Source organism: Aptenodytes forsteri, unplaced genomic scaffold, assembly GCF_000699145.1.
Source record: "Aptenodytes forsteri isolate BGI_AS27 unplaced genomic scaffold, ASM69914v1 Scaffold69, whole genome shotgun sequence".
Taxonomy (NCBI): domain Eukaryota; kingdom Metazoa; phylum Chordata; class Aves; order Sphenisciformes; family Spheniscidae; genus Aptenodytes; species Aptenodytes forsteri.
In genome coordinates this window covers 7285312-7312806 of record NW_008795885.1, presented here as the reverse complement: position 1 = coordinate 7312806, position 27495 = coordinate 7285312, and the positions used below count along the sequence as shown (strand labels likewise).

Genomic DNA, 27495 nt, shown 5'->3' with positions numbered 1-27495 from the left:
ATGGGGGAGTATTTGGACTATTCCAGGGGCTGGGACAGGTTTTGGATGGTTCTTTCCTGTTAATATTTATCTTAAAAGAATTATTACATAATACATTTTAAAGGTTTTGATTTCATTTATGACTCGGAATTTTTCTTCTGCCAGAATTTGAATGCTCAGTAAAAATACTAGCATGTGTCTTCAGTAACACACAGTGTGATTTTCTAGCATACTTATTAAAAAAAAAAAAAAAATTTTGAAATTAAAATGTTGCATCAACTAAAATGGGGAAGTAAGAACAGTTAAAGCAGTGAGGAGTGTAATGGTTTACGCTTATATAACCTCAATATGTGAAAGGATAGAAAAATATTCAAGTAATATAAAGCAGCGTGATCTCAATCGTTCTTGTTGCAGTATTTAAAAATAATTTGTAAGTGTCAAGTAAGTGTCAATTTTCTGAAATGGATATAAAAAGTAACTGAAGTACATAAGAAACAGATACCTTAATGACATAATGGTGTATTACAGGTTGTGTTAAAAGTAAAATATTCTCCCAGCCTGCAACATGTGCAGAAACATTTAGTCATAGTTGATAAAATTTACAAACCTTGATTCTTGCCATGTCAGTGTTTGGCTTTTTTTTTGCTGGTTGTAGAACACATTATACTAGTGTTTCTATGTGTGAAATGCTCTATGCTTTGCCTTTTGCATATTGAGGATTTTTTTGTATTTCTTCCTATCATGTAAGATGTGTTCGAGAGTGCATTTTGTATATCAATATGAAACGTGTCGGTTTCTGACCCTGTATGGGTGGGAGGGGAGGAAAAGGAGGAATCAACAGACTTGGTGCAATCTTCACTGGGTTGGGCTAAAGCTTGTGAAAGAATGTACTAATGTATTAAAATGCCTCAACAGGGATTTGCTGAGAACTAATGCTGTAATGTGTTAGTCATCCTTTATCTGCTTCTATTTTTACAGGTTCTGAAGGATGACTGACGCTGGTTTCTGCGACACCACTTGGAGTCTCTGCCACTGTGGATTGATAAGTAACGTGCAGATTTAACTGCACAACCTGGGGAGAAAGCAGCAGGAGTGCTACTTCTTCTCAGCTCCTTAAGTGGACAGAAGTACAGTGTCATTTATCTGCAAGGGAAGATTCTTCAACAGATTTTTACAGCTAATAATAAAGACAACATAGCATCATCCACCTTCCTGATTTACAGCGCATCACCTTCCAAGACAGATGGTCTGTCAGAAGCTGGAGGATGCCCACAGAGCACATAATAATGAAGCAGTGAATTGATACTGCTGCTGCTGCCTAATTGCAAGGATCACAGCCCATAGAACTGCACTGCACTTTTTCTGCTCCCTGAATCGGGCCAGGAACAGCAGGGTGGACATGGCTGGCCTCGTTAACAACCTCCTAATACTGTTTCTTGTTTTTCAAAACATCTGTTTGGGTTTCAGAAGCCCACTTTCTGTCTTCAAGAGGTGGGTTATGCAGGAAGACCTTATGTGTTGAATGCATGCAATCACTTATGATATTACGGAAGTATGAAAAATCATGTCCTAGATAAAAATGTGTATGGTATTTGTTCGGTTTTGCTCACTTGCTCTGAATTTTCTTTCTGCATTTTTGAAATGGCACTCTTGTCATATTGAAGACAGAAAGTCTTGTTTTATCCGTAGGTTGGTCTATGAAATGTGAGTTTAGGATAACAAAACAACAATTAATAGAACTTTTTAGATAACGCCACAGGTGTATTACACAGGGAGTAAATATATTTCAGCTGCTCGAGTTAGTTTGCAGTATAAAATGATGTTTTAACAAGAAAGCATCGAGTAGCTTAGAACTGGGCAATCCTGGGAAATTTTGGGGGTTTTGAATGCAAAATTGCATAGGTAAATTTCAATGTGGTGTGGACAAAAGAAGTAGCCTCTTAGCTCTCCAAAAAAGTGTTTTACTGTTTGTGAGGTATATTGGACACTGTAGTTACCAAGTTACCATGTCACTTTTATATTTATATATATACACGTGAATATACATATTCAAAATTTCTATCAGTGTTGCATCATATTTCAGATGTCTTATCATTTAGTTCCTTACAGTGATCTACATGTTTTTACAATTTGTTTATACATTGCATTCAATACAGGCCTTGATATTCATGTGAAGTTTTAAAACTCACTGTTTTACTTTGCTACTTATAATAGGAGTTGCTATAAATGTTGTGGTGTTGGAATTAAAAATTTCCCTTTACACATTATTTAAATTTAATCTGTATTGAATTATACATCAGGTACATAGTCTTAAAAAAAACCCAAAACTGTTGTGAATGATTAACAGTTCTTGACATTTTCTACTGAATTAATTCTCTATCTGTACATCCACGTACCTCAGACAATTATTTAGATGAGATGACAGGTTACGTTTTCAGCTAATGTTTTCCAAACTAGTCTCTGTGATTGCTCAGACGAACTACTTCAGTAAGTGCTTGATAACTAAGATGTTTTCCTCAGCTCATGAAGGAGTGAAATTTCCAGATCACTCCTGGAGCTACTCAGCATTGTCAAACTTCTTTATTAGTTCTGAAGACCGTTCTTTTTAGAAAGACATAACAAAAATCAATATTTTTAAAAATCTTTGCTCCTTCTCTTTAAGGTATAAAGATACTGCCAGACCTTTTTCCAGTGAATGCCTTGGAAGCGACCAGCCGGTGATTTCACTTGGTCTGTCAGATTTTGCACTGGACATTCGCATGCCTGGGGTGATGCCAAAGCAGGTGAGAGAAATGTAGTTTTTCTTTTTGCCACTTGCTCTTTTTTTTATAAGCTAGGAAAATAAAGCCTTGCCTACAATATCACTCTCATACAATGAACAAAAAAACCAGTGACTTTCATAGATATATGTATGTCCAGAGAAAAGTTGGAAACAGAAAAGTAATCTCAAATAAGAGAAAAATCTTTTCATCTGATCAATTTTATTTGTAAAATGTTGATTTCATACCCTGAATTGCTGAAGTTTATTAAAACAAAAAATACGAGTTTTATTAAAGTGAAATATTTCCAGCTGTGTTAGTAAGGCATACATTTATTTAGAGTTGCAGTTTACACCAAATCTCAGGTGACGTCTCAGTGAATTTAGTTACATTAAATTGAACATTGCTGCAACTTTGGCAAGCTGGGAGAAAACCACCAAAAAGCATTTTATAAGGGTAATACTTTTGACCCAGTATTTTAAACCCTTAAAATACTCCAGGAAAGCTACTATAAAGAAGTTATAATGGTATACTCTTTCGGGTTTGAAGTTGCTTATCTTCTACTGAGCCAAAGTGAGTAAAAATGAAGACAATAATTAAGATTTTTAACATTAGCATTAACATTTTTAAGATTCATATAAACGTCTGAAATTCTACTGTCATTTTCACATGTATTTTCATTAAGCAAGATAAACAATGATTAATGGGTTTTTTTTTCTCAGCGAGGCAATGCAGGGAATTATATATGTCATTGAAAGACCCCACATCTCTCTTAGAGGGCTGCAGATGCTTGGAAAGAGCAGGATGTTGTGCTGCAGTAGATGGTGACTCATTGTTGCAGATAGCACTTTCAAAAAATACTGAAGGGAAAATGAGGTTTTCAGTTATTGGGGAGCACCCCTCTGGAACATGTAATTTGGAGCAAATGGAGTCATTCCAGCGGGTGTGAAACAGAAATATAGTTTCTACTAGATCTTATTTGTCTGCAGCAAAATATTAAACTTATCTTTCAGAAAGAGTGAAAAGTACTCTCAGTTCATCCAGGTGCACATTCGTAACTACATTTTATTGATTTTACCTGAGGAGTCATTAGTTGAAGAGCTAGGAAACACATACGAAGGGGTCAGTCACTTCAGATTCCTATTAAAAAAAAGAACACCAAAACCCAACACTAGCAACAAAAGGCTGTGATAGTTAATAGGGAGGACATAATACTTTTCACATTCATGTGTACCTATAGCCAACAGCCTTTATGTACACAATAAACTGAAATGCTACTGTCTAGTGTAGATTTGGGGGAGGGACAGGGGAAGACAGCAACAGAAAGCAACTTGCCAAGTTAATTCCTAAAAAGGTAAGTGAAAATAATCAATAACTAGCCTTATATACTTTCAAGTCTAACTTTTATTTTACTCTCTCAGTCTCACATGCCGTTTTCTTCATTTCCCTTCCACCTTCCACAGTGTCCCACACTACCTGTACAGGAAACTTGCTTCCCATTTAGACAAGTTCAGCGCTGATATACTCGGCAAGAAGCAATGGCAGAAAAGGCAATCTTCGTTTTCTTGCAGTTCACAGGAGGAGATAACCAACAGCTTCGTAGTTCTAGTGGTTAGTTCATTTTTGTGGCAGAAAGAACATGGAAGGGAAGAATCCTCTTTAGAGAGGAAATTCTTCTGTAGTGGCTTCTTACTAGCTCACTATCTTCTTCATGTACCTCTTGGTCCTAACTGGGCCAATACGTGTTTAGTGACCATGGATCTGCTGTGAGTTCATGTTGTCCATACTGATGTTTATATAAGAGCGTAAGTTAGGAGTTGGACTCGATGATCCTTTTGGGTCCCTTCCAACTTGAGGTATTCTGTGACTCCGATATAAAGGTTTCTGCTTCCAGGGTCTATCTGCAAATAAACCAAAGAGTAAGAGGACAAGTGCAATTTCTAAAATGCTTTATTAAGGGCTTTCTGGAGGTGTATCGCTATTTTGGTTATGACTAATTGCAGTTTCTGAGTTCTCAAGCATAACAATTTATGTGGGAAAGGTGAGAAAGGAAATAAATGAAAAAAACAAGGAGGAAGAGCAGAAGTTAGTGGAGAAGATGTGAACGAGTTAAATCTAGAGAACAGAAGAGTATCTTTAGAGCAACACCAGTATGTTCTATGCTATCTCTTCTTTGTCATGCATTTTTTGTGAAAAGAAAATTTTGTTTCAACTGGATTGTTACGAATTCTGAATTCACTGTTTGGCCACATATTAGTACTTTCAGGAGACTTCACAAACTGAATTCTTCTGGCATCCTTCTCTCTTGGTGGTACGCACACATGACAGTCACATTTCTTATCTAGAGTCACAACTAGCTAACAGAAAGATGGAACTAACCAGTTCTTTGTTTACAATTTATGACAAGTGTGACCTGCAGTAGACATACAATCAGAAGGTTCATGTAATGGAAGAATTGTTCTGGAAGGGCTGGAGTCACTGGTTGTTTAGTCAAGAATATCTCCAAGCTCGAAAAAGAAAGGGAACTTCTGCTGAGCTGAGTTCTTCCATAGCATCACTGTAGGCAATCGTATTTAATTTTATTTTCCAAAGTCCTTGATACTCCAGCTTCCTGGATAATTCTTGTTGAAAACGGATACTGAAAGTAAATCTCTTGGGATTCCAAGAAGTCTAACCATCTGCCTGTATTCCCTGAAATTGAGATGAATTTTTGGTACTACCAGTAAGGTTGTACCTAGATTATGAGCATTCACATTGTTGTTTTGGAATGCTTACTGTAGGAGTCATTGAATTCTCTTAGTGTAGGGGCATATAGCTAACATACAGCTTAAACTCTGTGAAATATGTACCTGGTTCATGGAGGAAATATGTACACATTTCCAAACAGGAGGAGGAGGGCAAAGAAACCCCAAATGATTTTGTATCATCTGCATAGTAGCAGCTTATAATAGTGAAGGTGATAAAATTCTTGGTGGAATGATTTGCAAATGGCTGGAGCCAAGTTTAACGTCTGTCCTTGTACTGCTAGGTTAGTTGCATAAAATTCAATTCATGTATATCTTGTGTTGTCAAGGCTGTGGGAAAGGTTGGCAAAAACCCTACGTTTTTTTCCAGTGAGTTACTAGACTTGTAGTGACTTTGGAGGGTTGGGGCAGGGCGGGTTGCCTTACATTCTGTAGCTGCAGCTGCCCCGTGAGTGAATCAATGAGAACTGACTCCTTATGCAGCTTAGGAGTGCGCTAACTGTGCAGATCTGCCCCCAAGTTGTGCATTCTTCTGGCACAAGCGCCAAACATGAACATTCACGTGAAACTGTTCAGAGCGCTCCTTATGAATAGGGGCACTGAAGTGTGTATTCAAACAATACAAATCTGGAAATCAGTGAGGTAGAATGGTTTTGCAGCTCGGTTAATAAATGTGGTTTATATTCGTTGGTGCTTTTGAACAGTACCACCTCTCATAAGTGGGGGAAACAATATCTGCAGTACTTAAATACTCTGTTTTTCTTAATAATTATTCCAATTGCACAGTAGGGAAAAATGCAACTAATATGTCATGTGAAGAGTAATTTTTGTGTGTTATGCTGAAGGGTGGAGGACATCTAAGAGCTGTGGAGAGGAAGACCAAAGGGCTTTTTCAGTTCTGAGGGAAAAATTCTATAATCACTCTTTATACTTAAGATAATTATAAGAAAATTATCACTCTGCACAGTAAATTAATAGTATGTTAGGACTTATTATTTAAATGGGAAGCAGTATGTTTTATCTTGGGGGAAGGGATGGGATCAGCTTATTTTGAAAACTCTAAATTTCAGATACAAAACCCAATGTTGTTAAGCAAATCGAAGGCTGTTTTGTGAAAGCATTATTAAGAATGCAGGGTAAACATGTTTACTCTACTGGTAACATGGTTTTGCTGCTGTGAATATCTGTGTTTGCTATAAATCAAATAAGAAATAATGGTAAAAAATTATAGTGCAATTAATACTGTCTCTCCAGTAATTTTGTTCATAAGTAATAATTTGGGTTTTTTAATTAATTACTACCATGCTTTATGCTGAACAAACTTTTCATTGGTAAATTAATTTTGGTACAGCATTGGCTTAAGTGTACACTTGAAAACATAAATATTGCTAAAGGCACAAAAAGTGGTAAAAGATGTCATTATTTGGTGGGATATTGTTAGTGTGGAGGGGTTGTTGTCTAATGGATTAGTAATAATTTGGGTTTTTTAATTAATTACTACCATGCTTTATGCTGAACAAACTTTTCATTGGTAAATTAATTTTGGTACAGCATTGGCTTAAGTGTACACTTGAAAACATAAATATTGCTAAAGGCACAAAAAGTGGTAAAAGATGTCATTATTTGGTGGGATATTGTTAGTGTGGAGGGGTTGTTGTCTAATGGATTTTGCAAGTCTTTTTTTTTTTTTTTTGAAACTAAACTGCTTATCTTGAGCTTCTACCAGTAGGTCAGCAGTGACTCGTAATACCTGCATATTCAATTTCGTAACTTTAGTTTCTCAGTTTGAAGTCTTCATTTAAAATCTTTCTTCTCATCTCCAGTTTGCTTGGGTATAGCATACCAGATAAAAATACATAAAACAAGAAGGAAATTTGATCATTCGGATACCCATGAATTACTGGCACCTCTTTCTTTACTATTGCTACGACAACCAAGTTGAGATCTTGACCTAAGATTCCCCAAGACTTGCTTAGACTCTGGAGAAAGTTGTGTGAATGACTTGGTTATTACTTAGGGTGAAATTGTGAAAAAGTAGAATTTAGTTACTTATATGAATCTGGACCCTGGCCCAGTGAATATCAATACCAGAGATTTATGAGAAGTGATGCAATTATTAGTCAGTAATGACCCTTATTAAAAACAAAGATTCTTCCTTTAAAGAAAAGAGGGGGGGGGCAGGAGATGGGATGGAAAAACGTGGGGCTTTTCTCTCCCCCCCCCTCCCCAGTCTGCTTTCAAAAGGCAGCCTGTTGCACTTTGAAAATTCTATTCGTCTCGTCTTTTCACTTTTTTTGGACACATCTGAATTGATGGGGTTGTGCACAGTGGAGCAATCTCACTTTTCCCCCCCCCTGCTTGTTTCTTATGCAAGTTGAAGTCTACATAATCATTTTCTTTTGAAGATGGATCAAATGTGCATGCTCACACTCACAGCCCTACTTACAGTGAGGTAGAGAAAACAGGACAGAATTACTGTGGATTCTGCAGTGTGCCTTTTGTAATGCTTTAGTGTCAGGATGTTCCTGCTATTCTTGTGTTTGAAGTCTGGAACATTGACAATTGGAGATAAGCAACCAGAATCTGTTTTGTTGAATCCAATAGCTGTTTTTTCATTTGCTCATTTTATCTTATTAGCTAAATACAACCTGGCTTGTACGTCAGAAACAAAATGGAAAACCCTTGTGACTATGCCAGGTCGAGTTTTTATGCCAGTAATGGTAAAGACTTCAGAATGACCACATTGATTGACTGCATTATCCATTTGGCCAAGCGATCTTTTCTCTGACTATACCTAATAGGAGTTATTTATGGAAAGACCATAAGAGGTATGATAGGAGAGTAGTAATGCAAAAACTAGAACATACCCTCCCTGTTTACAGTAATAATGAGAGGTTGCTGGCTTGGCGTTTTAGTCCAGACTATCATATTTAATAGATAGTGATAGTTCTTTGTGTCATGAATTTGTCAAATTATTTTTAACCCATAGATAATCTTGGAATTTTTTTTTTTTCCAAATATGCTTCTTTCCTTTTAAAAAGTTATTGGAAGCATTTTGAAAAAGGTTGTATTTAGGGTAGTTTTGTGGATTTGTTTCCTGGCTTTTGAAAAATACATTTTGATAGAGAAGAAGAGGAGATAAATGTTTTAAAAACAATGTGGGGTAGTAGGGTGGAACAGTAGGAAGGGGTAAGGGATATGAAACTACACCGTGAGCAGTATGGAATTTTAACAATTCAATGCTTTGACTGTACTGATCATCTGTAGGCTTGTCATGCTAAAGTAACTGCTGGCCAGGATATCTTGTTAATGGAATGGAGTCGCTTCAGATTACTTTGGAGGACAATCTGAAGATGACTAATGTAACGCAATATAAACAATAACAAACAGATGGGAAGTAAAATCTTTGACTATTCCCTTTCTTCTTCCCCACCCTGTTTCTTCTCCAAAGCAGTGGGCCTCATTAATTTTTGTTTCTTTTTTTTTCTCTTAAAAAACTGTGCTGTGTTTTAAGATTAAAATCCTAAAGGCACATCAGATTACCTAAGAGCATATATCTAAACTGTACAATGTAGAATACATTGGTAGTGAAGACAGATGACAAAAGAACATGGAAGAAGAATGTTTATCTGGGACAGTTGCTACTTGTAGATGTGTTATAACACTGAGTCAGGGAGGTGTGAACCGAGTTCTGCAACAGCTCAGATAAATGAGTAGCACAGTACCATTTTAATACATCTATAATTTCCAGTTAACAGTCTTCGATTAAAAAAAGAAAGAGCCAAAAATACAAGTAAATCTAGACTTCTAATAATCTTTGTAGATGTTATGACACGTTATAAAATCTCAGCCATTGCATCCATAGTAAGTCCTAATACTCTCTTCTTAACTAATTTAATTCTTAATTGGGTAAATGATACTTTCAAAAGATACGTCATCCTTATTTTTAGTCCACACTGTTTCTAAATTCAATTTGTGTTTAAAGACAAAGAATCTACTGTTTGTTTCTACTACAATGTGAAGCATTGCTGCCATTGACTTCCAAAGTTTGGGTATAACGTTCTAAATGAAGGGTTTTTTAAAAAAATCTACTTCTGAACCCAGGTTAAAGAGAAGAGGTAGAATATTTCCTTTTCAATTTCTAGAAGGCTTTAGTATGCTCATTCTGTAAATGCATATAACCAGAGAACACAAAGACATTCATGTCAGTTGTCTCAGCTGACCTTTGTTCATCCTTCTAGCAAAAACACCAAAAATGGTTTCTTATCTGTGCACATCACTGCTTTGTGTAATCACATATTTTTAATCACCATTGTACCTGTCCTTCCTTCTCAGTTGCATTTGATTGTTTACACCTATTTGTGGTGTCTTCTTTCAAATTAGGTTTGAAGTTTTTCATAGCAGGAATTTTATTTCATCTGTTTAGTGCAGTCTTTATGAAAGTCCTGTCAGTTTTTGTGTTCGTGGGTGTAGTGAAATTCCAGTAGCTGACATCTTTCCTTTCTTACACAGCCTTAAAAGTTGGAAAAAAAGGTCTAAAATAGTTAATAGTGTAGCTATCAACCCAATAGCCACATTGCTGACCTTATAGCCTAATCTCTGTTACATGTAAATAAACCATGGCAATGAATTTATTTCTTAAAATAGTAAACTAGATACCCTACATCATCTTTGGCCAAATCTCTCAGTAAAGCAGGTCGTGTTTTTTCTAGGTGATGCTTTTGTAGGACCTGCCCTTCATCTAGCTTACAAAGATGAGGCTGACTTGATTTTTCGTTTGTGTAGTTCATATGCATTTAAAAAATGTAATTTTGTGCTGTTCCAATGATTTACTGACTGTTTTTTTGATGTACAAAGTAAGAGCCTTCCTTTCAGTAGGGTTGCCATATTTAGGTTTTACTGATCTCAAGGACTTCGTTTTATATTGCAAGTTCTTTCATAGTTATCCAAGGTGATTGTAGATGGAAAACTTGGATTTTGTTTGTGGCATTGCTCTGAGTTTACTGTGTTTGCATTTTAATTGGTTCATATTTTAATCCAGGAATACTTCCAAGGCTTAAACACTGAGCATTTTAAACTCAAATCAAAAGTCTTCTAGGCAACAAAGGCAACTGTGGCATTATGAAGAGGGCATTCTTGATAAGTTTTCTGCCCATTGTTTCTTGTGCAGATTGTTCATCCAATTGCTCCAGGAACATGTTAGTCCTTTACAATGCTTAAGCAAGAAAATCACATATCGAATTGTTTCTTTTTTAATTGATTGTCTTCGTTGTTTTAAAGGACATGTGTTGTTTGTTAGAATGCCCAGGGAAGAATATTTTAATTGATCATAATAGGATTAGGTGCATGAATCAAAAATAAATGTATTTCTATGATTGCTGCTACAATGGCACAGCACTTTGTGGTCCAGTTATATATATCTTGGAATAGGATGAAATATTGCTATAGGCAGAAATCTATTTAACTATGAAGCACAGAATCTTGCTATAGGCAGAAATCTATTTAACTATGAAGTCACAGAATCATGGAATATCTCAAGTTGGAAGGGACCCATAAGGATCATGGAGTCCAACTCCCTGCTCTTCACAGGACTACCTAAAACTAAACCATATGACTAAGAGCATCGTCCAGGTGCTCCTTGAACTCTGACAGGCTTGGTGCCGTGACTACTTCCCTGGGGAGCCTGTTCCAGTGACCGACCACCCTCTCATTGAAGAACCTTTTCCTAATGTCCGATCTGAACTTCCCCTGACGCAGCTTCATTCCATTTTCTCATGTCCTGTTGCTGGTCACCAGAGAGAGGAGATCAGCACCTCCCCCCCCACTCAAGTGCCATTGATTCTTAGGTTATAGTAAGTTTATAAATACTGAGAAAGTAGTGCATACCAAGAACACAATGAATCAGAAGCTCAATAATTCTTTTCACTTTATGTAGCACAGTCATTGATTCATGCTGTTTATTTGGACATCGAGAGGGTACTGTTACCCCTTCAAATTTTTAGCGGGCAAGGAGGGGGCATTGTTTCTTAACCACTGCAAATAAATTCAGTGCTAAGGCTGATAAGTATATAATTTTTATATATTAGTTTGTTTAGTATTCCCACATTCATCTTCAGAAAGTGTAGAGAATTTTGATGCTTTGTTTCTATTCTTTTCATTCTAAATAGTCCCAATTTAAAGGTAATTTCTGTCCTTTTGTCTTTTAATAGTCTGATACCTACCTCTGCATGTCAGTACCCCTGCCAGTGGATGATGAAGCCTATGTAGGTGAGTATTGGTTGACTGGAAGAACCTAACCAAGCCATTTTGAAGAACCTCAGCTTTTTCTTTTTTTTCTTTGAATCATATTGACTTAATCTTTGGTTGTCAGAGTTTCCAAAATGCATTCATCATGGCTAATACAGAAACAAGCTAGAGAGAGCTACTTAGAGTCAAGATAACAAACTGTATCTGGAGAGATTCATGAGTAATAGCAGTTAAGGAGCTGCATGCAGATGCCTCTGGCAGTCAGTACCAAACAGCCCCATTTGTAAAGTATCGGCTTTCTGTCTCTGGCTGGATACTTAATTCTGCTCCACTGAGCAGACTGTTTATTTACCTGCTGGTACAGACTGTAAATCCTTTGCACTTACAGTCAGTGTTGGTTGCAGTAACCAAACCCTCTCCCCTCTTTTTTTTTTTTTTTTTAAAATGTCGTGGCATGAATAAGATGGCAGACAAATAGGAAATACTGTGACAGTGTACAAATGCTGAGATCATATAGATCGGCAAAACAACACCATCTGCTCAGAAGGTCTTTGAGGTACTTTTAATTTCGTTTTGCCTTGCTTGTGAACATACAGTTGTTCAGGTAGAGAGAAGGCTTGTTGGTTTGGCTGAAGATAGTTTCACTATCAGAACATACTATAAGCTGAAATAAAAGAAAACAATGGAAGTTAAAATGTCTATATTTTTCTTCCTTTACTCTTTTTTTGCATTTTAGGATATCTGCATTTACAATAAATATGGTCGGAATCCCATGTAGTTTTTGTTGTAGTGTTATTATGAGACTGTTGTTCCATGTGGATTTCCTCATGGAAATCCTTCAGAAATAGAGTATTTTGTTTAGATTTTCATGTTGTATTATAGTAACTAAAAAAATTGAGTAAATTTTCTTCACTGCTTTCTCTGTATTGTTTGGTAAAGATGTCAGAACCTGACCTCACATTTTGGCTGTGAGTTTGACCCCAGAAAGAAAAATGAGCATAAAAGGGAATGAGTGTTCATTCTCTGATAAACTATACTTGCTGTGCAGTGCATGCAATAGACTCTTCTGCTTTCAAGTGATTCATAGAAAGGCATACTACTAACCTGCTGCTTAAGCAGTTTTTATTTAGTGCTTCACTGAGTTGCAAAATTGCATAGTTCAATTCTTTATTAGATTGCTGCACATTTAGTTCTGTCATTTGGTGTTTACATGAGTTAAAGCCACATAAACTTCTTTCAGTTGTGTATATGTTTAAAAAGACCTACTAAAGGAATTTGCTTAAAAGTGGTATTTATGCAAAGTCTTAATGTGAATCATGCAAGGCAATCCATTTTTTTCTCTGAAGACTGAGAAACTTTTGGGTTTTAGGTGTTTGCATGTTCTTCACCAGATTTTTATAGGATTTGGTCACCTTTCTAATGATCATTGTGCTTGAGTACATGTCATTACAAAACAGTATAAGGTCTGGGCAAAGAAACCATTCTAGTTGTCAGGTGGAGCTTTGAAGAGCAAGAGGAACTTGATGAGCAAATTTTTAAAAAAACCAAACCTTGTTCTGTGAACATAAAAGTTTTCCCATGATAGCATTGCTTACAACCTCTTACATTTGGAAGCCTTGAAAATAAAACAAAATTGCTTGCTTTTTTTTTCTCTTTGGTCCCTTCCACCAAAATCGATAGGCATGTGGTCAATCTTAAGCATGTGATCAGTTCCATCTTGCTTCAGTAAAGTCACTGGAAAGTGTTTTCAGTGGAAAAGATTTGTCAGATTGGAGTCTTCACAATCAACAGAAATTGCCTAATCATTGGAAAGACTAGACTCAAACATATCCAACTGTAGAGAATAGAAGGAATGCAAACTGACCTATCTTGTAAAATACCTGAATAGCAAATTAAATCTTCTTCGCAGGAAAGAGATTTTTACAATAGATATCATCATCTAAGAAATGACATGCTTAGTGGAGTTCTTCCTTCAGTATTTCTTTATACCGTTAAGTGTTGTGAAGCTAATTATTAACTTACTTGCATGCACGTATTTTGTGTTGCTTAAATAAGCATAGAAAATTGACACACAGAGAATGAAATACTTCTTTTTAAAAGCATAGTGTCTACATTTTTATGGTTTAAGCAGAATCTGCCTTCATTGCATTGCAAATAAATGGTGTAATTAGCTTTCATTAATTACTGTTTTACTTTGTGATATATGGGTGACCAGTAAATAAATGTGTCTTTTTCTTACTGACTCATGGTAAGTCCCTATCTGTCAGATTGTGCTGTAGAAATGGGATGGGGCCTATTACTTTCAGCCACACAAACTGAAATAAGTAGATGATTTTTTACTTTTTGTCCATACATGACTCTGAGACGCTGTGGGTTTGTTAGTCTAGTATGACATATATAAACTTCCCTATCGGCAAGTAATGATGACTTCACTGTATTGAAGGCCTCTAATGTCTCCCTAATCTGCCAAACTGTGGACACTGGTATGTTGATAAATGTCTTTATAGAGAAAACAGCAATTTTTTAAAAAAAAAAGCGTATCAACTTTATATCATTGAATTGTTATTTGTAAAGATGAACTTCTTAGAAATTATTTTTTCAAATACATAGCTTAACTAGACACTGTTCAGGTTGAACTGATGTTATGTTCTCTTCATTCCTGTTTCTCCTGGAGTTCATAATTCAAATTAGTACTTGGTCAGGAAAGTAAGTCAGACTTTATTCAGATTTAGTATATATACCAAAACTGTTACTGTTATTTTGATAATCATTTTGTAGCACTTCTCCATACATAAAAAATATTTAACTATTGAGTAATCTTCTGTTCATTATTGTAAAATGTGGAGGCTTTCAACTAGGAATATAAGGCTTTTGTTTGATATTGCTTAAGCATTCGGTAGTGACGGGTACTGCATTTGGCTTGAATCTTATGCTAATTTGTATGGCTTTTACAACATAGGATTTTTTAAATGGCTTTTTGTCTGTTTGGAAGACTGGTATAAGCCTGGGTGTGCTGCTAAGTAAATAACTATACTGGAACAGAGTAACCAACTGTACAACAACAAGCTCTCTTAAGCTTACAGGCAGACTGAGACGTTTTTCAACTCTTCCTTCAGAAGCAATGATGAGATATGTGAGCTAAAATAGTGTGTGCAAGCGGCTCACACAGAAATCTGATTTTGCTTTGTTAACTGTGGTGCATTATTTTCTATTACTAACCTTTAATTTTACCTTTATTGAAGGCTGTCCTTTAGGTGTTACTTACAGCATGTTTTGTACAGGTATCAAGTTCGGCAATAAAGTTCATTAAATTTCACATCTGTGAACTGCTTATAAACTCCTTCAGAAATTTAGTCTCTCACTTAAATTTGTAACAGCAGCCTAAAACACCTGAAACACCTGAAAACTAAGGTAGGAAGTCCACATAAAATGACACATTCTCTGTCCCGTGCGAGAGTTAACCGTAATTTCACTACTAATTGTTACTGATAAAAACATCAATACAAAAGGTCTTTCTGTAATGCAGATTAGTTTTTTAGCTATGGCATAAGTAGAACTTGCTTGTCAGAAAAAAAAAAAATGTTATGTAGTCTTTGGACTTTAATCACGCTGGCAAGTTTAGCACTTCTGAACTCATATGTGATACTCAAAATACCTTCCCAGGGCATGTGGGTGCATCTCAGTTCCCAAACCAAGCCCTCAGCTTTGGGATTTCCTTACAATCTGACGGCATGCCTTATGTCTTCAAGCTAGAATTTGACTTGCATGCCTTAACTTTTGGCAATCTTTCCTCACCTTTTCACAACAGACCTTGGCTCCAAAAATAGGGTTAGAAGCTATTTGATTAATTTTTTTCCCCTCATGAAACTGGGACAATAATCCACATCAACATTCACTTCAGGAACCCTGCCTCAGCCGCATGTTAAAATACTGAGTTGAGAGTGCAGATAAATCCACAAACTTTGGGAGCAGAATAGTGTTTCAGTGGTTTGCAGCTTCACCATCTGCCCATGTTAAGACTCTTACAAGAGCTAAAAGACACTTACTTGAAGGCTCCTTAGTGTCTATGTACATGTAAGGGCAGGAGTGACTTGGTTTTGGAATTTCTGCTGTAGAATAAAGTTAAAAACCCTCCGAAGTCCTTCTCCGTCTTACGTGAAGAAAAATTCCATTGCATTCCCTGCATCTGACACATCATTTCAGTAGTAATAAATGAAGTTAAACAATGTAGCTTGCTTTATTTCTAGAAATGCCATCGTTGTACCTTCATGGTCAATATTACTACAGCGTGATGTTGGTAACCTTTTTCCTATACTAAACAGGATCACCAACGTTTGAGAAGCAAAAACAGTGGGTTTTTTGTGGCACGGGATAAAGAACAGACAGTTGAGTGCTGATCATTCACCTTCATCTAAGTTTCTAATAATGAGAAATATTTGGACAATGAGATTGTGTTGACTTTAGACAAATCTTGTTTTCCATTCTAAAGAGTTTGACATATTAGTGAGAATAAATCATAATACTGTCTTGGAACTGTTGTCCCAAGAAAGATGCAGCAAAAATGTAAACCAGGTGCAGTATTGGAAGAAGATATCGCTTCAACTAATGGATAAGATGTTATTTGCTCTTAACTGTAACTTAATGTTACATTAAATCACAAGTGCAAATTTCAAAGCTGGATTGAAATTAAACTGGTTACAGTAAAATTTTGTGATTTGGGATACATTGATGTGTTTACTAAGTGTCATATTTAACTTTTGGGGAAAAAATACAGCAGTTTTGAGTGGGAACTTGGAATTTCTTTTTCTTAATGACAAAGTGAGGTACAGTGTTTTAGCTTGGGAGGCTGTTGAATGGGAATTCAAGGAAAGCTTGTAAGTGGAATGCAGAAGGTAAATAAATGAGTGGGGACATACATGCCTTGTTTCTAGTATTACAGAGAAAAAATGGTACAAAATGCTCTTATGTAATTTATGGTGAGAGTAAGGATAGCTTATTTGTTTCATCATTTTGTTTTTCAGTTGACTTTAAGCCTCATGCCAGCATGGACACTGTCCATCACATGTTACTCTTCGGATGTAATGAACCCTCTTCTACCGAAAATTACTGGTAAGAGTTGCAACTTGCTTTTGTTTTTGTACCTAACTTTTCTTGTGTTAATTGCTTCCACATAAACCTTTTCCAGTGTTGCAATTTCTTGGAAAAGTAGAAAAATTTGGAAGGAAGAAGAAATTTAAAACATTCTAGTCTTTCCACACTTGAAGTGTTTATTTTTTTTTTAACTAACTCCTCTGTAAGGTGGAGAAAAAGATCTGTTTTCTGATTCTTCATGACTAATTGAGTGTCTCTGAGGAGCAGACAGGAGCTATAGTGGGGAGGGTGCCATTGGGTACCAAGAAATCTAGGCTTCCTCTATAGTTGGCTGCTTTTCTGTGTATGAAGAAGTATTATATCAGGTGTCCAGAAGGAAACTGAGTGAAGGGTAAGCTGAAGAAGATTCTCTCTGTCAAGTGGTTTGGTAGTTGACTTGCCCTTCAAAATGTCAAAGCAGTGAGGGCAGAGGGAAGCTTTCAATGCCACTAAAACAGGTGTGGGGAACCAAAGTGTACGAGAATGTGAAGGTGGGCAGGAATTAATGGTCTGTCCAGTAATTTTGCAAGTTTTCTCCAGGTTTTCAAGAGACAGTAGTTTTCAAGGTAGTTTTGCTGACCCTGCAAAGCTTATGTGGCTTATTCTGATCTGTGGAACAATTTTAATACAGATTTTCTGATAGAGTTGTGTAATCACAATTTATCTTTTAAGTATTTGCCAAAAAGGTAACCAGAGCTGGAATTTAGAGATAATAGTATAGTATAATATATTTTCCACAAAAAATATTATTTTAGCATTTCAAATAATCTCTGCATGTTTTTGGGAGATGATCAATATTTTGAACATAAAACAAACTTTCGTCAAAAGTTTTATCTCCCTTCTACCTATCAACCAACAGTTCTAATATTGAAAATGCTGTAATCGTCTTGCAAGAAAAGCAGATGCTTAAGAAGTTCAGACAAAAGTAAAACTATGAAAGCACAGAATTTCTATTGATTTCTTTTCCCAGCAGACAGCTTTTCTGTGTTCTGTTTATTGTATCTTATATGTTAGAAAATACTTTTTGAATAGTTTAATGTGAAAAACATACCAACATAAATCTGTTCCTGTTGTGGCCTTTTAAAACCAGCTTATAACTTGAGTGTCCTGTTTAAAACTGAGTACATTGTACTTGTAGTTTGTTTTGTTTTCATATGTCTGGAAGTAGTTTTATTAGAGCCTTGAAATAATCCATACATGATAGAATTACATTGTTAGAGATTGATCAAGTGCTTGCATTGAGATGAAGTCACGAGATGATGCCTAAGTCACATCTAGCTGATGTTCTGAAGATGTAGGTGAAATGTTTAGTTCCTGAGCTTTCAGATATGAAGAGATCGATCAAAAGCTGGAAAGTCATAAATTTCTTCAAAGCTGAATCAGACTCAAATCCTAGGCTTGAGACTAGGCTTCGGGTAGTTTGAGCCCTCTGGCTGTATCATCACTGTTCCCGGAGAAGAACGATTGCCCAGCAGAAAACTCACCAGTGGCAGTCTGTGCAGCGTTGTTGCTTTTGTTCTTGATTGCTGTACTTAGCAGCTACATGTCAAATGGTGAAACACGTAATTAGTGTTGTATTTAAATCTGGTATTTCCAATTTTTCATATGCAGTTTTCCTACTAGTTTAAATTTGCTAGAGGCTTCCAAACACTAGAACCAATTTTGTTAAAGTAATTCTGACGACTGTGTATTAATGATGAGATCTCTTTGTTATTTTTTAGTTTGTTTCGTTATTTGTTATTCTTTTTGTTACCTGCAGGCTGGTTTGTGAAGTGATGACTTCACTTGCTCTTCCATCTACTAGGGGAAAGAATGGTTGTTTGAGAACTGACATTTGAGAACACCACTATAAGACTTGTTTAGCAAGGATCCTTCCCTTACTGTTTACATGGTCAACATTTTTACATAACCAGTTTTTATTCAATTAAGGCATACCAACATTGATTTTTTGCTTTATTGTAGTTTCTTCATCAGAATTCTGGGCAACATTAGTCAGATGGTTTGTAATCAGTTGTAAGAACATTAAAACATATCAAGTCAAGAACTATTTTTCATACCATCATGATGTGGACTAGGTGTATTATGGAAAAACAGTCGTTTAGGAGCATTCAGAATGCAAGGAGAAAATTCATTTCCCTGAAGCATGAAGTTTTATTCAGGCCAGTTTTTAGTGTGGAGGAATGGGAGAGGGGAAGATACAGCATCTAAGTAAGTCTGTTGGGATTAGCTGCCCTGTGGCCATAGCAGCACTGAGCCAAAATCTGTGACACCACTCTGGCCCGCTGGCTTTTCTGGTGACTTTGATGCTATTCATGCAAATGCCCCTGGCCTTCTGAAAGGCTGTCTAATGGTATGGGACCTGCGCTGGCTCTGCAGAGTGACATGTTCACTGCAACATGGTAGAATCTTTATCTGAACAAACGCTAAAGGGGTGCACAGGTGTTTCTCCCTTCTTGAAGTACCCAGGCCTTTCCACAGAAATAAAGTAGGCTCCCAGGGCTCATTTGCTCAGGTTTTGCTCAGTGCACCAAAAAAAGGTGTAGTGGCTTCTGTTTGTTGATCATAATTGGCCCTAAAAACAGTTCAGCCAGTATGACAAGAAGTTTTGCCTCGGCTGATAAACTGCTGAAATCTAAGTAGCATGCCTGAGCTGATTCATCAAAAGTTCAGATTCTCCATAGATAATCACGAATACACTTGAATGATTTAAAAGAAAATGTTGAATTATTCAGAACTTCTGAGTCTCCTGGCAAGACAGGTCTTGCACTGCGTCAATCCTAACACTGAAATGAGCTCCCATGAATGAGATGATTCATAGAAATAACCTTTATTTAGAGATCAGGCGGGGCAACTTTAAATAGTTATCTAATCTGAACAAATGCGTAAGTACAGGTTGTAGATTACCACCCAGTCATTCCTCTATCAGACTAGCTGCTTCTGTTGTCAGGAGAGCATGGTTTTGGAAGCTTTTGACATCAGTAGTTCAGTAAAGGTCACAAAAGATGTCAAGACTGGTTCAATGAAGTTCTTGTATTTCACTGCTTAGGGGAGAGTGGGAACAGTATAAAGATTTGTATTTCTGACTGTAGTTTCTTACCATTGTCACTGCCCCAGAATGTTCTGCACCATTCAGCTCAAGAACTAAAAATCATCCTTTTTCTTACTCAATTACCTCAATTATCTTTTTTTTACAAGTCTTGGTTAGAATCAATGAGTAGAGTATAACAGAGAAAGAAACAAAAAAAGTTCTTTGTTTTCCTAAACAATGCAAATATCCTAAAAGGATAGCCAAATACTGATCTTGCTGACATAGTGAAATATTTTGCTTTCAGCCTAGGTAGTCAGTCAAAAACCCAGTGCCATTAAAAAACTCAGCTCCTGAGCTTACCTAAGATTGAGGAGAATGGATTTGGAAAGTCCAGGAGGGTTTGCAAAAAACAAACACCTGGGAAACAGTCAGTAAGCTCTATTTCCATGTCCTTCCCTCCCCGCCTTCCCCCCAAATTTTGACAACAGTCAAAATTAGTTGTTAGTACAATCCTGTATAGTATGCAGTTATAATCCATTTTTAAGGTATTCTGTGCTACTCATTCTGTTAAGAATCTCATTATTTTTTGCATGTAAAGAAGCTATGAATTTCAGTGATTGTTTAATTTTTTTTATTTGTTTGTAAATTTAGACTTCTTACCTAGCTTCCTGCTTTTAAATCTGTTCATCTTAACTCTTCTTTGTAATCTCCTCTAGGTTTGTTCTTTTCTGAAAACTTGATGTTTCAAGATCAGCATTGATGGCTAAATGAGAGGGTTGACCATTTCTTAAGCATAATGAAAGAGCAATGTGTGTATTTCATCTTTCTTCCCTGCAGTCTTCCCCCTCCATCGGCCAGTGTCTCAGGAGGAAAGTTTGGAACAGCCTATGTAGTTTTTTTTTACCTAGCTAATGTGGTCCTAAAAAATACCGTGGTATAAACAAAGGCTAGCTGGCCCAGGGTGTGGTGGTGAAGCTGCGACTGTGCTTGTGGTTTCTGCTGCTGTTCCTCCTAACCAATCTCTTCAACGCATTTCCAAACTGTGCAGGTCAATACCTGGTTAGATCCATAAAGTCTTTTGGTTTTTTTAGATTGTAGCAGTTGAAAGCTGTGCAGCTTTTACCTGCAGCTATATGAATCGTTAGTCGTGAAACATTTCACTTACCCTGAAATAAGTTTTGCTTGTCCATTGGGGCATGTTTAAAGGGGGAAATGACCCAACTGGTAGTTGTGAAGGTCTAGAAATATGTGTTATAAGCAAAATTAATGAAAAGGGAGACGTGGCATGTTCCCTTTTCTCTTGGTGGTCTGATGATTATGGCAATGCTTTCTGTCAGAAGAAAACGCAGCAGCTATATTGCAGTAAGGCTCTCTGGGATCACAGAAACGTGTAATGTCCCGCTGAGGTGGTTTCCCTGTGTGCCAGAAGAACTGGTTATCCCTGGGAGAGCAGCCTGGAAAGCATCGTCGTCATTTGTTCTGAGAGGTGGCACATATGGCTCAGGCATCCTTAACAGAAACATTACTGAGCCTGCATCACTAAAAGTCCTGGTCTTTTATGCTTTTATACTCTTCCTCACACTGTGTGAGACTCTATTTTCCCAGTATTTAAGGTGACTGACACCATACTTTATGTGTACAAACATTTTCCCAGGTCTCATTTTACCAGCAATAATTAACAGAGAAGGGGCTGTACCATTTTGTTTTGGATTGAAACCTTGGCATAAGTATCAACCTTCGTTGTATCTGTCTTGGATCAGTTGATGTAGTCTGAATAGTTTCAGGTTGAGGCTTTCTAAAAGTCATACCTATGTATGCTGCACCTCTGGAATGACTTCTACGCTCTCTGCTCAGTGCTGCGATGCTTTGCCACTGAAGAAGGTACAAATACACTCTGTAAATAACCCTTTTCCCTAACAGAGGATTGAGTGGGAGAAGTGGCTTCTAGGTGGGTGTTTGGAAAGCCCCTCAGTGTCCCTTGTTTGTTTGTCTGTGTATATCATCCTGTAGCCTACACCCACATACAGCAGTCAGCGCCCTCTTGGATGTGGTCCAAGAGGTCCCACATTGTGCTGTCCGTGTGACCTGTGTCTGACTGGCCTTTTACAGATATGGTAGTGTCTGTGCCCTGAGTTTATCAGTTCTTGCAGATTCAAGGTATCTAGAGCTTAACAGTCCTTGGGCATCTTTCGCGCTCCACCCTTACTGTCACCTGCAAGGTGTTAGCTGCAGAGGCTAGGGACAACTCTAGAGCTCTCAGTTATTGTAAGTGTTTGTGACCTGTTTGTGGTCTGTAACCTGGCAAACACTTCCCCCCCCCCGCCCCTTGGGTTTTTTTTTTGGTATGTGTGATTTTTCTGTTTATGAAAAATAAGAAATTGTGCAGTGGAATAAAAATTAGCTTAAAGCAGTGAGCTTGTATTAAGTACAGGGAAGAGCACGAGTGCCTCCTACCTGTTGGCTTGTATACAGCTTCCTGTCACCTTTTTTTGTCGATGATTTTTAAATTAATTTTAAATATCAATTTTGACTTAAAGCTTTGATGTCTTGTGGGTTTTTTTCTGCTTTGTGCATGAGTCCTGTCCCTCTGTGTAAATGTGGCAGCCATTGTCATTTTGTGACACTTGAGCTAATAGTGCTAGAAAATTTCATATGGTTCATTCTCAGAAAAGGTTCCTTTATTTTTTTCATCACTGGCTACTAGGCTGGCAGGGACTATCAGAACTGTGTATGGTTTTGACCCTGTCTGCCTAACACTATCTTAAGGCAGAGGGAGAAAAAAAAAGAAGATGGAGGATCTAATGATATCCGGGAAAGCAGTCTACATTAAAAGAACTGTGTTTAATCAAAATACATCCAAAAACATCTTCATAGATCTTAAAATTAGTGGTTTTGCATGTAATTCGCCTGCCCTTTTCTGATTTGAAATTTAAAAAATTATATTCCTTTTTGTTTTCTTCCCTCATATTTTTAGGGACTGTGATGAAGGAACATGCAAAGACAAATCTAATATTTTGTATGCTTGGGCAAGAAATGCTCCACCCACCAGGCTACCCAAAGGTATTGTGCCTTTAATGTGAAGTTCTTGTGTACAGGGGCAAGGGAGAGAAGAGGTTGGAATTAAGCACCTGACATATCTAGGAACCTCCTATAATATTTTTATTATGTCTAGTTGATAGAAACTGTATAAACATCAACCTCATAAACTATGACTACATTATGCTAGCTATTACACTTGGGTTTTTTTGTCACCCTGTTTACTGTAAACATTATGGCTTTCAGTAGGGGCAAAAAAGGCTGAGGGAGAGATAACGGTCATAATATAATGCTTTATTTTTATATAGCATTAATCTTGCATTTCCTACTATATGTTATTGGAAGGGTACTATTTATATATCTTTCAGTAGCACACAACCTGCATTAAAATATTTTTGTGTTTGGGAAAGCACAAACAGGTTCAATCTAAACATTGAATATTTTCTGGTCTTAAGTATACTTGACAAATTTATGTGCTTTTCATTTCTTGATGCTTTGATGCAGTTGAGCAACATGTTTACATACCCATTTTTTGTGTGATAGATGACTTTTTATGCTACTTGAAGTGTTACATCTGGAAGACGGGGAGAAGTCGTTCTTTCTAATAACAACTAAGGGTCCTAGAAATATCTACCACCTATATAGCCTCAGTCTGAACATGCCTTGACTTCTAAAAATTTTTTTCATTTATCTTTTACTGCCTCTTTTCATAACCAGGAGCAGTGCACAGTATCATGAGGAGGTTTATTTTTAATAATCCGTTTACATACTTACCAGCATGAATGTTACTTGATTTGGTTATCAGAATGTCAAGTTTAAAAAAATGTTGCCTGGAGGATTCTATGGAAGCCTGGTATTTGCTTTGCTGTTAAACCCCAACTAGTAATAATTTTCTTGTCTCTAAGCTGTCCATAAATACAAGGTTTGCGGGAGGGTCATAATGATATTACCTTTGTGCAGAGAGGCTGCAGTCCCATTTATAAGTAGGCTTTGCTGTGGTCAGTGTTTAATCTAGTGGGATTCACTGGCCGAATAGGAAGAAATTGCTTTCTCTGCTTCTTTTGAAGAGTGTTCATTGTAGAATTGGTTTAAAGAAATCCCTTTTGGTAACGGTGATACTTTGCAATTTCATTATTTCAAATTCTTCCATTTTCTTCTGTGCCTGTGCTTACTTCTGTCAATAAATAACATAGCTTCATAATTTTCACAAGATTTTTTCTGCATACAATATTAATTTACATCTCAAAATATTTTACTGCAGATCTTTTTATCTTTTCATTTTCAGTGTCTTCTTAGTAAGTCAGTGATAATCAGTTTGTATCATTCACAGGTTGTATGAGAAATGAAAGTTCTACCAAATCCTACAAGGATGGCAAAATGTGATTTGTTTTTTTTATATATAGTTGTATATATATGTCAAATCTGTATTCATATTCTTGGATTGAGAGAATTCTCTGCCTAAGTTCATGAGTAACTAAGTTATGGTCCTAGCTTCTTAGTCTGTTTGGGAACGTGTTGTGACGGTGGTTTTCAGGACAATGTTTTCTTCACCAGTGTCTCAGTGAAATTTTCTACACCTTCACTCTAAGCCATTACAGTGATTTGGGTTTTTAGATATGGTCAGCAGTGATGAACCATCTTACGTTTTATTGTTTCTGAAACCAATCTATTTTCCTTCTCTTAGGTGTTGGATTCAGAGTTGGGGGAGAAACAGGTGGCAGATTTTTTGTGCTCCAGGTACATTATGGCGATATTAGTGCATTTAGAGGTATGTATTTTGGAAATTTGTTCTGCAAATTATATCAGTTACAGCATCAAAAATATTTACATTACTATATTACATCTGGTCCATCCCCCCCCGCTCAAGCAGGGCCACCTACAGCTGGTTGCCCAGGACCGTGTCTGGGTGGCTTTTGGTTATTTCCAATGATGGAGGAATGTTATTTCCACAACCTCTCTGAGCAACCTGTGCCAGTGCTTGGTCACGGTCACAGTGAAAAGTGTTTCCTGATGTTCAGTCTCAGTTTGTGCCCATTGCCTCTGGCCCTGTCACTGGGCACCACTGAAAAGAGCCTGGCTCTGTCCTCTTTGCACCCTCCCTTCAGGTATTTTTGTACATCGATAAGACATCCCCCCCGCCCCCGATCCTTCTCTTCTCCAGGTTGAACAGTCGCAGCTCTCTCAGCCTTTCCTCAGAGGAGAGATGCTCTAGTCCCTTCATCATCTTTGTGGTCTTTCCTTGGACTCTCTCCAGTACGTCCATGTCTCTCTTGTACTGGGAAGCCCAGAACTGGACACAGTACTCCAGGTGTGGCCTCACCAGTGCTGAGTAGAGGGGAAGGATCACCTCCCCTGACCTGCTGGCAATGCTTTGGCTAATGCAGCCGGGGATACCATTAACCTTCTTTGCAGCAAGGGCACATTGCTGGCTCATGTTCAATTTGGTGTCCATGAGCCTCCCCAGGCGCAGGACTTCGCACTTCCTTCCCCTTGTTGAACTTCATGAGGTTGCTGTCAGCCCATTTCTCCAGCCTGTCCAGGTCCCTCTGGATGGCAGTATGACCCTCTGGCGTATCAGCCACTCCTCCCAGTTTGGTGTCATCAGCAAACTTGCTGAGGGTGCACTCTGCCCTATCATCTAGCTCATTAATGAAGATGTTGAACAGGACTGGACCCAGTATTGACCCCTGGGGTACACCGCTAGTTACTGCCCTCCAACTAGACTTTGCACCACTGATCACCACTCTCTGGGCCCAACCATTCAGCCAGTTTTCAATCCACCTCACTGTCTGCTCATCCAGCCCAAATGAAATTTGGATTTCATTAATGCACATTGAGATATCGGTGATCTAAGATTTTTTGGGACAAGATTAATTATTTTTTTTTAAAATGTATATTTCATGTTGTACTTTGTTCTTTAAAACTAAAATGCCTTGTTCTGACACCTTTGAGATGCATGAATTCTTACTTTTACTCTGTGAATCACATGCGGTGTGGAGTTTTTGGATTAGGGCCTCTCTGGCCTTCAGGAACAATAAACCTGTGGGTTGTCATTCTCTTGGAACTCAGCTGCTATACATTACTGATTAGGATTTAAATGAGAATGTGAAGATCCTCATGGGCTAAGTGATAATCAAAATGTTGGACTTGAAAGAAGAAGGAGGAAGTCAGCTGAATAATAACAAAAAATTAAGGGAGGAATATGCATTACACAAATAGTTTGAGCTATGTCCATGGCCTCTGAATCCTTCCATGGTACCATGGTAAATGATCCACAGATTGTACTTGGTTTTGAACAGAGAAGTTACCCTGTAGTTGGCAGCTTCCCAGTGCCATGCAGCCTGTCTTCTGTAAACTTCTGGCAAGATTTTGGCAATATGCATCTAGATTTTTCAGCAGCACTGTCTGAAGTTGAAGGTATGGCTTCTACCATGACATGAAGATATTATGTAGCATAATGGCAATAATGCTAACTGAGGAGGAGGAGGAAGGAATAAACCAAGTGTGCCAGCACTCTTTAAATGGAGCGCATATGCAAATATGCACAACTGAAGTTGAAAGAATTGATTTTCATGAGACAGTTCAGATGGACCCGTACTGCCCATGAGATTCTTTGCCTGCTAAAATCCTGAATAATTAAAGTTACAAACCTCTAAAGAGAGTATGTTAGTTGAGAGCCTGCTCTTCATTATTGCTTGGGGACAGTAAGAGTTCTCACTGCTCATGTTCACTCTTAAGTATAATTTATGTGTATGCAGTTATTAAAAAAAAAAAGAAACAAATGAGATCAGTAACCTCCATTGCACGTTAGTTGAGGATGTGTTTGGAAATTTTTATTAGTAAATTAACTTGGTAGTCAAAGCTTCTACTCAAAAAATCCCCTTGCCCACTTAGAGAAACTAGAGTGAAATAAGTTAGCACCCGAAATTAAAACTTAATTTTACACTAACACCCCCCCTGCAGCAGACTTCTGTATTTTTTGCCTAGAAGATCTGTGCAGGACTTAGAATAATCAATGTCATAGATACAAGCCTGCAAAATTATGAAAGTTTAAGAAGTGTGAACTGATAGAACTATAATTTAGGAGATGATACTAGTGTCATGTACTGTTTCAACAGTTAAAGAGTATGACAGAATGCCCTGTTTTATTTCAGTGCCTTTTACTTGGTAGTCTGATATCTTATTTTTAAAGTGAAAAATAACCTCCCTTTTCTGTCATTTTAGTGAGAAAAAGATGTTTTTAATGTAGTCTGCCTGTGAAAATTCCAGTAGAGAAAAATATAATTTAAATCTAATAATTTAAATGTCCTAAACCTTGATGGTGGTGTTCAAGCATATTCAATGCATAACTTTGACTAGTTTTTACAGATATTTAGATTTTTTTAAACTTCAGGAATGACCTAAAGGGAGCTTTTTTGTATGAATGAGATGTCTGTTGATAACTGTGGCTTGTCAAAGTGTAAGAATATAGTCATTACAGTTTGTATGTAAGCACATGCAATTGTTGGAACTCAGAATAGAGGACAAATGATGAAATATACTCAGTTAACCTGTTATGCTTTCAGTAGCACAT

At 37.2% G+C, this 27495-nt stretch overlaps 1 protein-coding gene across 2 annotated transcripts in view; it reads left to right on the top strand.

Moving 5' to 3' along the window:
* The first annotated feature begins 981 nt into the window (after positions 1 to 981).
* The window catches only part of PAM (peptidylglycine alpha-amidating monooxygenase), a 78175-nt gene continuing 51661 nt past the window's right edge, over positions 982 to 27495 (top strand). For both annotated transcript variants that reach the window (XM_009284194.2, XM_009284196.2), the window contains exons 1-6: positions 982 to 1470; positions 2642 to 2762; positions 11692 to 11749; positions 16750 to 16837; positions 22861 to 22946; positions 24607 to 24690. In XM_009284194.2, the coding sequence (XP_009282469.1) occupies positions 1379 to 1470; positions 2642 to 2762; positions 11692 to 11749; positions 16750 to 16837; positions 22861 to 22946; positions 24607 to 24690 (529 nt within the window). In that variant the 5' untranslated portion in view covers positions 982 to 1378. The remainder of the gene's footprint in view (positions 1471 to 2641; positions 2763 to 11691; positions 11750 to 16749; positions 16838 to 22860; positions 22947 to 24606; positions 24691 to 27495) is intronic.